This window comes from Lontra canadensis, unplaced genomic scaffold (genome assembly GCF_010015895.1).
Source record: "Lontra canadensis isolate GAN:19392208 unplaced genomic scaffold, GSC_riverotter_1.0 scaffold1, whole genome shotgun sequence".
Classification (NCBI taxonomy): domain Eukaryota; kingdom Metazoa; phylum Chordata; class Mammalia; order Carnivora; family Mustelidae; genus Lontra; species Lontra canadensis.
Genome location: NW_022630995.1, coordinates 97344782 through 97360641, shown reverse-complemented (window position 1 = coordinate 97360641; position 15860 = coordinate 97344782). Strand labels below are relative to the sequence as shown.

The window sequence follows — 15860 nt, the reverse complement described above, 5'->3', positions numbered from 1 at the left end:
GGTCCTTGGACCGGCGGCATTGTTATCGCCTGGGGCTTGTTAGTACTGCGGACTTCTGGGCTCCACTTCTGACCTCTGAAGCAGAGTCTGCATTTTAACAAGATTTCCAGGTGATTCGGGTGTACACTTGAGTTTGAGAAGAGCTCTAGCTTAGTATTTTTTAATAGGAGAAGTACCCATTTTTGTCTTATGGAACAGAACCTTTTCTGTTTCATCTATAGTGAAAGATGATACCCCATTGGTTAATGAATTACCACTTCATGAACATTCTCATCATTGATTATAAGTTTATGTACATATATCTACTCAGCTAAAGTCCACAAATGCTATCATTAAATGGTCAGCTGACCCACGGCAGTTTTTAACACTCTCACAAAATTCTTGTACCCGTTGGCTAGTCTGCATAGGAGAGTGAAAAAGAGCTTTGCACTTGCAAGTTAATGTTCTGTTGAAGATGGATTAATTAAAATGCAATTAAATATGGTTCGAGATGAAAGAAACGTTAACAAATATCTAGTTTAGCTTTGTCATTTTTCCAGTTGAGAAGATAGAGTTTAATGACTTGGCCAACTCAATGAAAACAAAGAAGGGCCTGAACTGGGAGACAAACCTGTGTCTCCAGACTTGTAGGGAAGTGTAGGGCTGTGGGTTGAGCGGTGGAAGACATAGCCCAGCTTGTAGCCTCCACTAAACTGTTCATCGTTGCTCCCTTTCAGGCTGTAGAAGCCATTAGAGTTCAAGTACAATGGCTTGGTTATTGACCAATTATCAAAGTTTAACAAATTACCCAGTAGTAATAGAAATATGTGCCAGGCATAGGGATAGATCTATATCTATATGTATATAAATGTACACAGATGTAGGTATATCTCCTTTTTGGATTCATATTATTATCCCCACTTAACCAATGAGGACACTGAGAGTCTGAGACCTGGAGGAAGCTGCTTATGTTTACTCACATCTGGGAAGCAGCAGAGGTGAAATGTGGAATTCCATTGCAGGTGTGTCTATCTCCAAAGCCAAGTTCTTAGTGGTCGCACTATATGATCTTAAGATTTACTAACCATGTCTGTATATCTATTCCACATTAATTTTTAAAAACAAATCAGATAAAAATCCTGTGTTCTTTTTCGTAGATATATTTCGCCCATACAGCCTTGAAGTGGATAGAGAGAGCTACTATGGATGGTTCCCAGCGAGAAAGGCTTATTGAGGAAGCTATAGATGTGCCAGAAGGTCTTGCCATAGATTGGATTGAGCGTAAATTCTACTGGACGGACAGGGGGTATGCTTCCTCCTTAACTTGTAAGCCACGTGGGATGGGAATGAGGCATAAGTGATAGCAATGGTCTCAGCCTCCACTTTGAACCCAAGAGAATATTGCTGGGCACTTGGGTGGGACTGGAGGAAAGATGCCCCTGATGCTGTCCACATTCCCTCCACTCCCCCCACACTACCAGGCAGGGTGGTCCTCGTTTCATTAAGACTGGATCTATATCCAAGGGAGAATTGTGAGGACCAAGGAAGGAACCTAGGCTTTTGATCTTCAGGCTATGATCAGAGAAAGGCAAAGCCTGTCTGAATACAATCACTGAGCATCCTCTGAGCATCTGCTCTGGATACCCCATATCCTCGGGAACGTGGGCAAATGCTTGTTCCACGTATCAGTATAAGAGAATGTAGAAAGAAGGTGGTGCATAAATAATTGCCAAATGAAGGCTGTGCACACCTGGAGGGGCTTGGAAGAGGCTCCAGGAATCAGCTAGCCCCACCCCCTCACTGTACAGACCAGAAGGCACATGTTGTCTCCTCATGAATAAGCATGAAAGGAGGGAGGGAGCAAGGCTGAACGTGGGAGTTATGAGCCAAGTCTTCACGAGAGTGGAGAGATGGTCTACTTGCCCTGATGCTGGCTTTCCCAGAACTAGAGAGAAGCTAGGCTGTTCCTGTCCTCTGTGCGTACTGCTCCCCTGGCTGTAGAGGGGCAGGTGTGCTTGGTGTGTGTGTGGCTTGTGTGAACCCAAGGAATGGCGGTGGTGGGAGGAGGGTGGGGAAAGGAAGTGGCTGTGTCTTTTCTGTGTGCTATTGAGGGCCACTCCTTGCTTCTGAGAGAGAAATTCTCTGTGCTTTAGGATGTTTGATCAGAGCACTTAAAGCCACAGAGTGTAATTAATGGTAGTCAACCTATGCAACTATGGTAAAGTGAAAGAAGGTAGAATTGATTAGGATTTCACCTCTAGGAAGTCAGTGGTCCCAATCCAGAAGGAGAAGTCCCAGGGAACAGATTTATAGACCTGGGGGTAGTTTTCCTACGTCCCAGAAAAGTTTTTTGGTCTGGATAATCCATGGGAGACAAATGGTGTTTTAAAAATGAGCCAGATGTATGGCATGGTGTACAGTTATCAATAACATGGTACTTTTATATTCACAGTAATCCATTTTCATTCATTCATTCATTTTTGTTCATTTACTTAAACATATCTTTATTCCTTTATTCTTTGCATATTTATTTATTGAATATCTGAAATGCATCAGATGTTATGCTAAGAGCTTTATAGTTATGACACTTCGAATCCCAAAAAGGTAAGTTTTCTTATCCCCAATTTAAAGATGAAAAAACCTGGGAATTAAAGAGGTAAGGTAGCTTCCCCAATGGCAAGCAGCCAGCAAGAAGTAGATCTGGAGTTTTAGTTGTAGTAATGATAAAAATCATAATAACAGCCTCCTCTGTGTGGAACCTACTTAAAAGGATGTTTTAAAATTGTGTATAATTGTGTCAGTTGTGTATAATAACAGAGTTTGTCTGCGGCTGTTCCCAGAAAGGTAAACGTTGATCCGGACAGCAGATGTCAGCCGCTCTTGGCCTCTCCAAGGATGCCAGGTCTCCTCATATTTCCTGCATTTGCATGGCACCTTTAATTTTCAGTGTTTGATTAATGGCCCCGTGGTACCTATTGCAAGGCAATGCCTTCAGGAGATAGTCAGGCACCTCTGTGGGCTGGAGAATCAGACCTCAACTTCCCTAGTTCACGGACTTCGGTAATAACAAGCCCTTCTAAGTCCTCTTCCCTCTAATGGCAGCTGTTAACAGGAAACCTTTAATTTGTCTGGAAATGAGAGGTTTATAGCTTGAAAACCTCGATATTAGCTAGAAATTGGATTGAAATAATTGAGATTCCAAGCTCATGATATTAGATTATATGGTAACTCTTAGCCAATTGAAAGAATCAGAGTGGATGCTTACAGTTTATATTGGCTGAGGAAAAGACCTACTCACATTAACATCTCACTGTAGGAAGGAAGCTAATAGATCATTCCACTGGCCTTGATATCATTTAGCATTAAGGAATCCTGATTCTTAAAGTCAAATGCCCAGCAAAAATGAATTAGGAGGGCAAAAATATATGTTTGCTCATGATTTATACCTCCTGGGAGGAATAAATCACTCTTCCAGGGCTCTGGGTGGACAAGTCTTGGCCTGTCCACAGGGTGGGTTTTGGGGCATCCCAGAGGCATCGAGACCAATTAGATCATGGAAAAAAAGAGAAAGATGCTGCATTAGATCAACGGTCTTGCTTGAACTCGTGTGCACCCAGATGTCCATGTTTGTCTTTGCTTTCTCATCACCTACACTGGAGTTAGAGATTTGCTTTCTGGCTGAATGAAAAGAAGTGTATTACTGGGTGAGCCCCTGGGGAGCTGTGAAAGTAAATTCCAGAAATCCTGCCTAAGACAGCTCCAGCGTCAGGAGCTTACGTCCGTCTTGATTCTCATCAGTTCACTCCTGCTCAAAACAGTAAGAATTTAGAGATGATGTAGCCATGAGATCAGAACTAACAGTTTTTTCTCCCCTGGTCACAAGCAAGTGGCCTCAGAATTCCTTCCCTCCCACTCAGGGAAAGGCTCAGTGACAGTTGACACATCGAGTTCAAAAATACCTTCCAGCCGGCAGTACCTTGGCGACGGATCACTTCATCTGGAAATAGAATTATCTTTTAAGAGTGGCTCTGTTGTGCAAATGGCTTCCAGTTATCCAGTGCCCTGAGTTGGTGGTTTGTACCGTGTACTTGACCAGTACAGGCTCTGAGCCATTTTTGCCTTTGTCTCCCTCCCTCACAGAAACTATGAGGAGGACTATATGAAACCCCTTCCCCACCGAGTGGCTAGAAAGTACATACACTCACATAAACCATGCAGAGACCTCCTTAGTGTTTAGTAGATCAGGGAGGAGAGAATAGTTCTGCCCTGTGTTTCTGGTCAGGCCTGTTTTATGTGGACATTGCCCACAAGAGCAAGGGATAGGCCTTCCCAGATGTTGGTTGAATGAATTAAAGATAATTATACTTTCCAGTGTACAGGTAGGGAAACAGGCTGAGCAGATGACACGGGGTGGGAGGGAAGGTTCTTATCCTCTCAGCCTGTGGTCCTGCCTGCTCCTGGTTGTTGCTTGGAAGCCCAGGTTAGTAAACAGGGTGAGGCATGCTGGAATAAGGCATCTGTCTTGAGTCTGCCACTTGCATTCTTTACGTTCCCTAAACTATAATTCCCTCAACCTCTCCTGCGGGACTCTGAGCTCTACAAGGACAGAGGCAGGGTTTTGTTTACTGTTGTCTCTAATGCTTCAGCAAATCTTTGACACACTGTAGGTGCTCAGTAAATACTTACTTGTAATAAAGATCAGTTTAACAAATAGAAAAATCAGGAAATGAGGATTTTCTCCTCTGCCAGATTTCAGAGGGTTTTTTTTTTTAAATTTTAAAATTTATTTATTTGTCAGGGGGGACCACACAAGCAGGGGGAGCAACAGGCAGAGGGAGAAGGAGGCTCCCCGCTGAGCAAGGAGCCCAAGGCAGAATTTGATCCCAGGACCCTGGGAGGGTGACCTGAGCTTAAGGCAGACACTTAACCAACTGAGCCACCCAGGCACCCCTATTATTTTTAATGTAAAGATTAGCAATAATATTTCAGTACTCTTATTTGTCTTAGAATCATATAGAAGAAAACAAAGTCAACAGAAATCTCGCCTCTGCTGTCCTTGTGTTAGCTGCCTCTGTCACCCTTCGAGGCCTACTCTCTCTCCTCCCTGTGACTTGTGACCATGAAGAAGAGAGCTGCTCCTCTCTGGCTTTCAGTGGGTTTAGCAGGAGCTGGGAGGTTGTGAAGAAAAGGGGTCGGTGGTATTTACACTCCTGACTTTGTCCCTGCCAGGCCCCTGACAAAGTCCCCTCTTACCTTATCCTTGCACTGTGTATTTTAATTGTGTGGGATAAATACTGGGGTGCTGATTAAAGGGCTGTTTAAAAAAAAATAGAATTCATGGGTGTATGTCCTGACATGTGTGTATGTACGTGTGATGACCTTGACTTGTGTTGAGAGTATGTGGGTATGTGTGTGCACACATGTGATGGAGGTAGTTTAGAATGCCTATCTTTGCATTTCAGTAAGTAACAGGGAGAAGGAGTACGTTTGTTTAAAAAGTAAAGTTGATGTAACAAGCTCCTTTTTATTACATGCATCTTAGGAAATCTCTCATTGAAGGGAGTGATTTAAATGGAAAACATCGTGAAATAATCATCAAGGAGGACCTCTCTCAGCCACGAGGAATTGCTGTTCATCCAATGGCCAAGTAAGTATTTGTGAAAATAATGCACTTTCCCATAGGGGTCATGAGAGTTCATGTTTGATGTACTAGTGTCCAAAATTTGTCGTAAGACCTCAGGTGTTCAGGGAATTCAGAAATCAAGAAAATCCATGAGATTGGTTCAAACTTTCAGAAATGATATAGCTAGCATGACTTCCTCATCCTTTTATGTCTTTCAACTTTCTATTCTTACATAAAAGTTTTGTTATTCCCATAACCTTCCTTTTAAGCCAATTTAATTTTTTTTAAAAGAAGTGGGCTATAATTCATTAACCAATTAGATGCAAGCCCACAAAATTACTTTCTTTAAAAATCTACATTATTGCTCTCCTGAACAAAGGATGGTTTTCGTATTTCATGCCTTATGAATTCTATTTAGAGAAAACATAAGATGAGTTTGAATGATAGGTCATTCCTAGATTTAGATAACTGGAAATAGAAACCATGAAAGATGAGAGAACTATGTTGGTAATCGTGAATTTGACATATTGGCGAAAAATGTTGGTTTAAGTTTAGAGAATTAAGGAAAATAATGGATTCCTTCCTAGTTGTTAAAAAACAAGGATTGAAAACTAGCCCTATTTTATTTCTAATGGGAATTTTATTATGGTCTATGGGAAATAATATACTGGCAGTAATTGATAATTGATTTGGAGCCAGCCATGTGATTTAAAAAGTGAGAATGTAACCATCTCTAAACAAACCAATATGAAAGATAATGAACCATATTGACCTCAAAAAATGTGCCTCAGCATCCAATTCATGTAACTTAAAATTGACCAAGTTAACTGAGTACACTGTATAAAACTAGATAACTGATAAATATGCTATTTCTTTTATGTTGCAATTTTACATGTATAGTGAGTTTTATAAATGTGTAGCAGAGGGACAGGCTAACAAGATTGTGTTGCCTTTTGCAGCATGAAATGCTAATTTAAGAATATGTTCTTGAACACACTTTCAATTAGTAATATAGTTCAATTTTTCAAACTAATTTTTTTATTTCTTCTTTATCCAATGATCTGAGACTTAATTCAGCATTTCCTATCTAAGATGCTCTACGTAGACAAGATAATTTTTGCTATTGAGAACATTACATGTCTGGAGTACACTGCTATACTTTCTACATTCCTTGGTGTACCACTTCGGTTTATTCTAAAGTGATTTACATTGATGTTTTCAGTGATGAAAGAATGGAAGAATTTTTTTTCATGCAAATTTTATTTGTTGTATGCTTTCTTGATTAAAGGAAATTATTCTGGACTGATATGGGGATTAAGCCACGGATTGAAAGTTCTTCCCTTCAAGGCGTTGGCCGACTGGTTATAGCTAATTCTGATCTGGTCTGGCCCAGTGGAATAACAATTGATTACTTAACTGACAAATTGTATTGGTGTGATGCCAAGCTGTCTGTGATCGAAATGGCCAATCTGGATGGTTCACAACGCCAAAGACTTGTCCAGAACGATGTAGGTGAGCCGTTGGGATGGGTGATCTCTTCCTTTTGTCCTGAGTGTTGACAATTGTTAGATACAAAATGTGTTTACACATACCCACAGATGAACACACACACTCACCCCCCAGACACACCCTTCCCTCAGCTATATATGGTGAGAGAAGTATGGAGACAAACACACTTTGGGGACTTCTGAGCTACAAAGATTACCTTCACATTGGAATACTGGATAAAAACATGATGATTTATAAGCATTTCTTTTTGCCAAGTTTCCCAAAATCAGAAGGAAAATATTAAAAATTTTAAGACCTCTTTGGGGATAAGAACTTTATTCAGTTGTCATTTGTTAGGTTTTAGATAATGTCGTTTGTATAACTGTCATAGTATCACCTTTAGGTATTAATGAATATCCATTCATAACCAAAGATTAACATAGTTTTCTTTCCTATTATATTTTCATGGGGTGACATGTATGTTCATAAACATATTAAAATGCTGTAGTCTATGCTGAATGTTAAAAAAGAAATACTGGGGATGTCTGAGGCTCAGTTGGTTAAGCGTGAAACTCTTGGTTTCAGTTCTGGTCATGATCCACAGGTAAAGAGATTGAGCCCTGGGTTGGGCTCCCTGCTCAGTGGGAAGTCTGCTTCCCCTCTGTCCTTACCCCACTCCCGTGAGCCTGAACTCTCTCTCTCTCAGAAATAAATAAATCTTAAAGAGAGAGAGAGAAATACTGAGTATACCAGGAGCCACTGCATTTTCTTGAGCAGGAAATACATATGATAAGACTAGCATCTCCTTGTAAGCACTTAGGTAGCAGTATCAGGGTTGGATTGAAATCTGGAGAGAAAGAAATTAGTCAGGAGGCTACAACTGTTGTCTAGTCAATAGTCGATGCAGGCCTGAGATAGAACATTGCCATTTCAAAGTAGAATGGAGGATTAGAGTATTAAAAAAAAGTCACTGTAAATGAAAAACTTCAAGAATTTGGTAATAGATTGGATATCAAAATGAGAGTCAGGGAGATGCTGAAGATGCTTCAAAGATTCAGAAGCTGGTTGGTTGAGTAGATGCAAAAAATATGGTCTATCTCTTTTATGAAGAAGCTGATTAATAATTCCATATTTATTTTGTCTATTCTTTTTGAGTTAGAGGAGATGAATTTCTAGATATATATTATACACTAAATTGATCATGATAAGTAAATTTAAAATTTTATATACTTCCAAGATTCCTTAAAAATTAAGGGTATAAGGGGTGCCTGGATGGCTCAGTGAGTTAAGCCTCTGCCTTCAGCTCAGGTCATGATCTCAGGGTCCTGGGATCAAGCCCCACATCGGGCTCTCTGCTCAGCAGGGAGTCTGCTTCTCCCTTTCTCTCTGCCTGCCTCTCTGCCTACCTGTGATCTCTGTCTGTCAAAATAAAAAAAAAAAAAATTAAAGGTATACGTTACAATAAATCATAAACTTATGTAAGATCATAGACTTTACTCATCCAGGCACTTTATGGAGTCATTTTGGGAAGTGGAGATACAGTAGAGAGTAAAACAAAAATGTTTCCTGTGAGGTCATGCGGGGGGCATATATTATTTAAAAAATACATCATCCAAATAAATGGGAAATTATAGCTTTGATACATGAAGGCATAAAAGGATTTGAAGATTCCTAACCAGAATGTAAAGATACCATATGTTAACCCAAAAAGCATAACAGATACTTTGTGAATAATTTCTATGCTGTTGTAATCTGTGACTAATACAATTTCCTGTTAAAAGCCATTATTGATGGACTTTGGGGAGGGTATATGTTGTAATGAGCACTGGATATTCTATAAGACTCATGAATCACAGACCTGTATCCCGGAAACAAATAATACATTATATGTTAATTGAATTTAAATTAAAAAAAAAAGCCATTATCAGATATCTGCTATGAAAAGATCTAAGTGACCATTTCCATCATTACAGTGCCATCTACTGGCATATAAGTAAGTGGTGGCTTCTCGGCTGTTCACTCAGGATTTTTAATGTAAAGATTGAAGAATTCATTCATTCATTCTTTTTTTTTTAAATGCATGGTAGGGACTGGGGAGGGGCAGAAGGCAGAGGAAGAGAGAGAATCTTAAGCAGACTTCAAGCTCAGTGTGGAGCCTGACACAGGGCTCCATCTCACAACTCTGAGATCATGGCCTGAGCCGAAATCGAGAGTTGGACGCATAACTGACTGAGCCACCCAGGTGCCCCCGAAGAAATTCATTCTTTACTTAACATTCAACTGTGGCTCTTCTATTTAAAAAACTAATGAAGATTGTTTCTAGTGTGAGGTATTTGTTGAAAAACTATAGCTAATTCTCATCAACTATATTTCAGTATTAAAAATAAGAAAAATAAAATAAAAAATAAAAATTTTTAAAAAGATTTAAAAAAATAGCTAATTCTGACATGTGCTACAAGTGGGGTGGAAAATGGGAAGTGGTGGTTTAATGGATATTAGAGTTTCAGTTTTGCAAGATAAAAAAGTTCTGGAAGTTGGCTGTATAACAAAGTGAATATACTTAACACTACTAAAATGTATGCCTAGGTTAAGATGATATATCTTATGTTAGAGGTATTTTGCCATAACAAAAAAACCTCATAGCTATATAAAAATGCCTGTGCTTCATTTATGGCTTTAATTGGGAACAAAAGGCTAGAGACTACTAAGATGCTCGTAATGGCTCTGGTCAGTAATGATGAATGGAGACTCATTGTCACCAGCACAAGTCATTTGAGTTTGCTGCCAGAAGAGGGAGACATTCATTCTAACCCACCAAAACCACTGCTCATTTGCAAAAAAACTGGCCTGGGAAATGTGACTGAACATGATTAAAGGTTCCAAATTTGGGGCTCCCTAGCTTTAGCCTCTAAGCACTTGAGACAATGTATTACAGCATTTCCCTGCTTACTATAAATACTTGAATATCTTATCAGGGCAGTTCCAGGGGCATGGAGAGGTGGGTTAGTTGAGGTGGGGTCAGAAAGAGCCCACTTAGGGGTGATAGGAGCCGTGAAAATGGAGGCAGTAGATAATAAATGACTTTTAATCAGCTTGGCCAAGATGGGAAGGAAAAAGACAAAAGGAAGCTAGAGGGGTCAGGGAGATGGGGATATTAATGAGCTAAGGGAAGGCAGCTAGTAGAAGGAAGAGAGTGAAGATGTAAAAGAAAGGGATAATTAACAGAACAAGGTGTGAGAGAAGGCAGGAAGAATGAGACCAGGAGCACAGGCCAATGCACTAAAACTAGATAACAGGAGAGGCAGGAAAGGAGGTGGGGGTCCAATGCAGGGAAATGTGTTGCTGGAGATGGGAATTTAAAGAGACGGTTACTGAGTTACTTCGAATTGTTAAAGGTCCTTACAACAACTTGCACATTTAGCCTACTCCTTATTGTTGCCACTTAAAATACAAGGAACCTAGTGCAAAAACAGGTAAAATAACTCACTGAAGCTTAGTCTATAGCGGCAGAATCACCAAACACAGCATTGCTGCTCTAGCCTCTTCCTTCTTGATATTCTGTCACTCAGCTCACATTCTCCCATGCCCCAAATGCTGTGTGACAATGTGAGCCCTTCATACCACCGGGCTCCTTTTCTAGAACAAGGTTCCCTCACCATGTGGGTTTTCCCTGGTTCAGGCATAGGTAATGGTTAGCAGCTATAGTAAAGGAATGTTTTAGTGTGGGAATCACGTGAGCATGTTGTAAGCCTTGTGCTTTTAAAAATATTCATGGTAAAGGTAAGATGTACTTGTCTTGGATTCAGACTTGGATTTAAACTGCTTTCAGGGCACCCTTTTGCTGTGGCTGTGTTTGAGGACCATGTGTGGCTCTCGGATTGGACTATGCCATCGGTAACAAGGGTGAACAAGAGGACGGGCAAAAACCGGGTACGTCTCCGAGGCGGCATGCTGAAGCCCTCATCACTGGTTGTAGTCCATCCATTGGCAAAACCAGGTACACTGGCCATGTCACACAGTGTTTCTTTTGCTGGCATCTGTAACTATTTTAATTGATAGGAGAGGAAGAGGGTATGGCAATTCTCACTAATCTGGGTGGATGTTAAGATTTCCTGAGATTTGGATTGGGTTTAAACTGAGACAATCTGGTAGTAAATTTGGGCTTCATCTTTCCATTCTCATGTTTGCTTTTCCTGACCAGCTTCTACTTAAGTTGCTCCTTTCCAAGGAGTCTTGGGGTAAGGGCACTGAGGGTGGGAATGAGGGATGGGGAGTGATTTAGACACCTGCAGTAGAAGCTTCTATCTCGACTGGGGCATTTCCCTACCCCCCTGAGAGCGCCAGGGCCTGAACATCATCAGTGTCCTGTACTAATTTCCTTCTGGATTGCCCCTTGTTGGTTTGAATAGATTATGAGTCAGCAAATAGGGATCATATCCGCCTATCGAGCTTCTTGAACAAAAGTACTGACTATACTGGGGAGCCTGGGTGGCTCAGTGGGTTAAGCCTCTGCCTTCGGTTCAGGTCATGATCCCAGGGTCCTGGGATAGCATCGGGTTCTCTGCTCAGCAGGGAGCCTGCTTTCCCCTTTCTCTCTGCCTGTCTCTCTGCCTGTTTGTGATCTCTTTCTCTCTCTGTCAAATAAACACACAAAAAAATAGTACTACGTAATACAAAAAAGAAGTACTGACTATACTCAATAAATATGCATAAGGTAATAACATTCCGAGCTGATCTTAGAACTGGCTCCATTAGGAAATCTTCTGAAATAGATCTTGATATAGGTTCCATTTAGATACACTGAAATTTTCCCCCCAAAAGCTGTACTCTGTGATCTGTATCAATGGCACTTTTTTTGATCTCCAAGCCCGTCTGTGAATGTACCTCTTTTCCCCACAAGGAGCACAGCCCTGCTTACATCAAAATGGAGGCTGTGAACATATTTGCAAAGAGAGGTTTGGAACTGCCCAGTGTTTGTGTCGTGAAGGTTTCGTGAAAGCCCCAGATGGCAAAATGTGTCTGGCTCTGAATGGCCATCAGATACCGGCAGGTAAGATGATAAATTGTATGGTTAAATTATTTTATTTTGGCTCAGGGATATAGTTCTACATCAATCCTCATGCTTCTGCTGATGTTTAATATTTTGTTATTAAAAGCTTCCCTGCTTCGGGGTGTCTGGGTAGCTCAGTCAGTTAAGTGTCTGACTCTTGGTTTCAGCTCAGGTCATGATCACAGGGTGCTGAGATTGAACCCTGCATTGGGCTCCATGCTGGACGTGGAGACTGCTTAAAGATTCTCTCTCTCCCTCTGCACCCCCCACCTCACCCCCAAAAATACTTTCCTGCTTTTAGGGATGCCGAGTCTTTTTGTTTTGTTTTTCTGCTCTCTTGAGTTTGGGCTTCTTATTAAAGACTAAATTCAGTCGACCCCTTCTAGTTGTAAAACTAACAAACAAAAGATACTATCCAAAACATTGAGTGCCAATCTCCACCCCTCCCTGGCATTTACAGTGGAGTGGCCCAAACTTGGGGGGAAATATGCCAGCATTTTACCACCTCAGATAATGTTCAGAGACATTTTGTTTAGACATTTTATGGCCTCAATTTTAGAGGTAGTTATATATACTCCTACCACATAACTGGTCTTAATATGAAAAGCAAAGTCCTTTATAGTAAATAACTTTAAGATAGTAAATAAGTGTAGAGAATGTAGCCTGAGAAGGTTTGGATCCATGTTTAAAAAACTAAGTATGACTTTGAGGCAGAGGAAAGGAAGAAGATATCAAATGTGATGTGTAGTGAGTAGTGCTGATTTGCTTCCCTTGAATGGGGATGTAAGCAGTATTAAAGATTTTTTTAAAATTGGTTTATCTAGTAGGCATGGTATAAGTTTGGTGATAGATAAGCAGCAAACACAAGGATTGATTATCCATGGACCAGAATTGGAGATTTTGGATTTTCAGAATTTTCCATGGATTGTTGCTTTAGAAAAACAGTGGTCAATATTTTTTGTTTTAGGACCCCTTTACACTCTTTTTAAAAAAAGATTTATTTATTTCTCTTAGAGAGAGAGAGAATGCACATGCGCTCAAGTGGTGTGAGTGAGCAGACTTTCCACTGAGCAGGGAGCCTGACACTGGGGCTCCGGGCCACCACCCTGATTTCATGACCTGAGCCAAAATCAAGAGTCGGACACCAGGTGTCACCCCAGGACCCTTTTTCACTCCTAAACATGACTGAAAACCCCAAAGAGCTTTTGTTAATGTGGGTTATATCTATCAATATGTATAATATTAGAAATTAAAACTTAAAGTTTAAAAAATATGTCCATTATGCTTATAATAATTTTCCAATATGTATGAGCATCACATATTTTTAGGGAAATAAATGAAATAACTATTTTCTAAAACAAAAATATACAGTGAGCATAATGGCACTGTTTTGCATTTATATCCTAATGTCTGGCTTAATATAGGGCAGACGGATTCTCATATCTGCTTCTATGTGAAATCTGTTGCTTTGTTGTTTTGCTTGAAGCCTATGAAGAAAATCTGACCTCACACATGGATTTGGAAAAGAGAGGATTGATCACTTAATAGCTTTTTCAGACGACTTTTTTGTGTATCTTCTTTCAATACTGTGGCAGAACTGGTCAGGTCGTAGTTTCTTAAACCATAGTTGCAGTGTGAATCTGAAGTCACACCAAAAACTTTTTGTCACCAGCTATGTTAAAATCCAGTGGTCTATTTTGTACGTTGAGTGACTCTTTTACTAATGCATGATTTTGTGGCGTCATGTTGGTCATATGAAAATACGGATTGCCTGAGTTGTGCATATCTTCCAAGTGTCACACACACATGAAAATCACATTCATTAATTATCACCATCAAACTCATTAGACAGGTCTTTGAGTTTTGGTATTTTCGGTCAAGCTCAGGGTAGAGAAGAAAAATTTTCAAAATTCTACTTTTCACTTGGAAGCTGATATTTTATCATTAGCAATAAGTACTGTCAGTTGTTTTTCTTGAAATGACAGATTCACCTCATTTTTGAGAAAATGCTTGCCAAATTTCTAAGTGTTCATAATAAACTCTGTCAGTCATCCTTCCAAGTGAAAATTATATTCAATGTAAAAAGAGGCTAGTTTCAGCTTGCAGCTCAAAGAGTACACAGTGTTTTTCCTCCAGATGACCAGACAACCATCGTCACTTCATGATATATCCAGAATGTTTTATATATACTTCCCATTTTGTTATATAGAATTTTAAAGAGTCAAGTATTCCATGGTTGAGATTTTAAAAAATGAATAATACTTAACTGCTTCATCATGGCTCTTCTTAAGTGAGACAGGATTTGTTTGTGTATGTGTGTATGTGAATGTGTACAGTGAAGAACGACTTTTAGTTGAGTTTGGTGCCATAGACTTAATTCATGTTAAGATGCCAGCAGTCTTACCTGATGTCCAATGTCACATGTATTTGCATTTTGTGAAAATAGTTTTGACCTTATGGACTCTGTGCATGCAATGGGAACCTGGGGTCCAAAGACCACACTTTGAGAAGTTAGTGTTTTAGGAGATCCATTTTTCCTATGTACTACGGAATTGCATAGGTCCCATGCCTATGTTAAATTATGACTTGTTTATACCCTTACACATTTCTAAATATAGGTAAAATAAGTATTGAAAGTAGCCTAAAGGAGGAGTATACATGGAAGGCAGGTTGGGGAGATCATATTAATTTGTCCTTAGTGATGGTGGGTTGTGATTGTGAGTTGATAATGTCCGTTAGGATTTTAGTATTCTACTCTTATTGTATTTGCTGATACCTAAAAGAGTCCTGTCTCTTTGCTCTCTGGCTCCCCCAACCCTCAACCATCAAGTGCTCTGGGAGAAACTGGGAGGGTATGGTGTAGCAGGCAAAGTTTTCTAAGTCACCAAAACACTGCTAGTTTCCCTGAATGTTCTTACTGTACAAGTAAGTCTAAACTCAAACAACCAGCACACAGCCATAGATACAAATTAAGTCCAAGTTTCTTGATCATAAAAGGTACATTAACTGTATCTTTTGATCTTCACTAGGTAGTGAAGCCGATCGAGGAATGCCATTGGATGTCTCATCCAGGAATAGAGGATCTGAAGAGAGCATTACAGAATCTCAGAGTTTGCTAGTGGCTGAGATCATGGTATCAGGTATGAATGAGGAATTCTCCAACATAGCTTTGGTTCCAACAATGTCCAGCCTACTAGTTAGAATCCTGAATTAGCTCTCTAACTTTGGCTAAGCGTTCACAAAACAAGTCAAGCCAGACTTTGGACTCAAACTTTGATCCTTTTTTTGTGAACCGTGTACCTGAGGAAGATGGCACCATGTTAGACTGGACATGAATTTACTCATTGAGAGTCTTTGAGCTGAAACTTCTTTGAAGAAATCTAACTTGGAAACAAAGGTGAAAAATAAGATGGAACAGACTCAAGTGTGTCCCCATCCATACCTAGTATTTAGCCCATCTAGCTAGACTTCCCTTAGTGTGAAAAGTAGATAGTAACTGATAAGCAAATATGGGTTGGTTGCTTCTGCTGCTCCAGAGTTTACAAAGAGCAAATAGTAGAATCGTGTTCTATATTGCACATTTATCACCAGAATGCTAAATAATTTGTTCAGTATGTAACAACTTCAGGGAGCCTAATTCTTTTATACTCTATATTTACTCATGAGGTCAGTGGTTTTCAAACTGGGCTTCAGTCAGCCCTAGAACCTCTGCAAGCCTCA

At 40.0% G+C, this 15860-nt stretch overlaps 1 protein-coding gene across 2 annotated transcripts in view; it reads left to right on the top strand.

The window, feature by feature from the left end:
- EGF (epidermal growth factor) overlaps positions 1–15860 on the top strand; it is a 104304-nt gene that overhangs the window by 54387 nt on the left and 34057 nt on the right. For both annotated transcript variants that reach the window (XM_032859867.1, XM_032859858.1), the window contains exons 11-16: positions 1137–1285; positions 5522–5626; positions 6891–7114; positions 10920–11087; positions 11991–12140; positions 15170–15280. In XM_032859867.1, coding sequence (XP_032715758.1) covers positions 1137–1285; positions 5522–5626; positions 6891–7114; positions 10920–11087; positions 11991–12140; positions 15170–15280 — 907 coding nt within the window. The remainder of the gene's footprint in view (positions 1–1136; positions 1286–5521; positions 5627–6890; positions 7115–10919; positions 11088–11990; positions 12141–15169; positions 15281–15860) is intronic.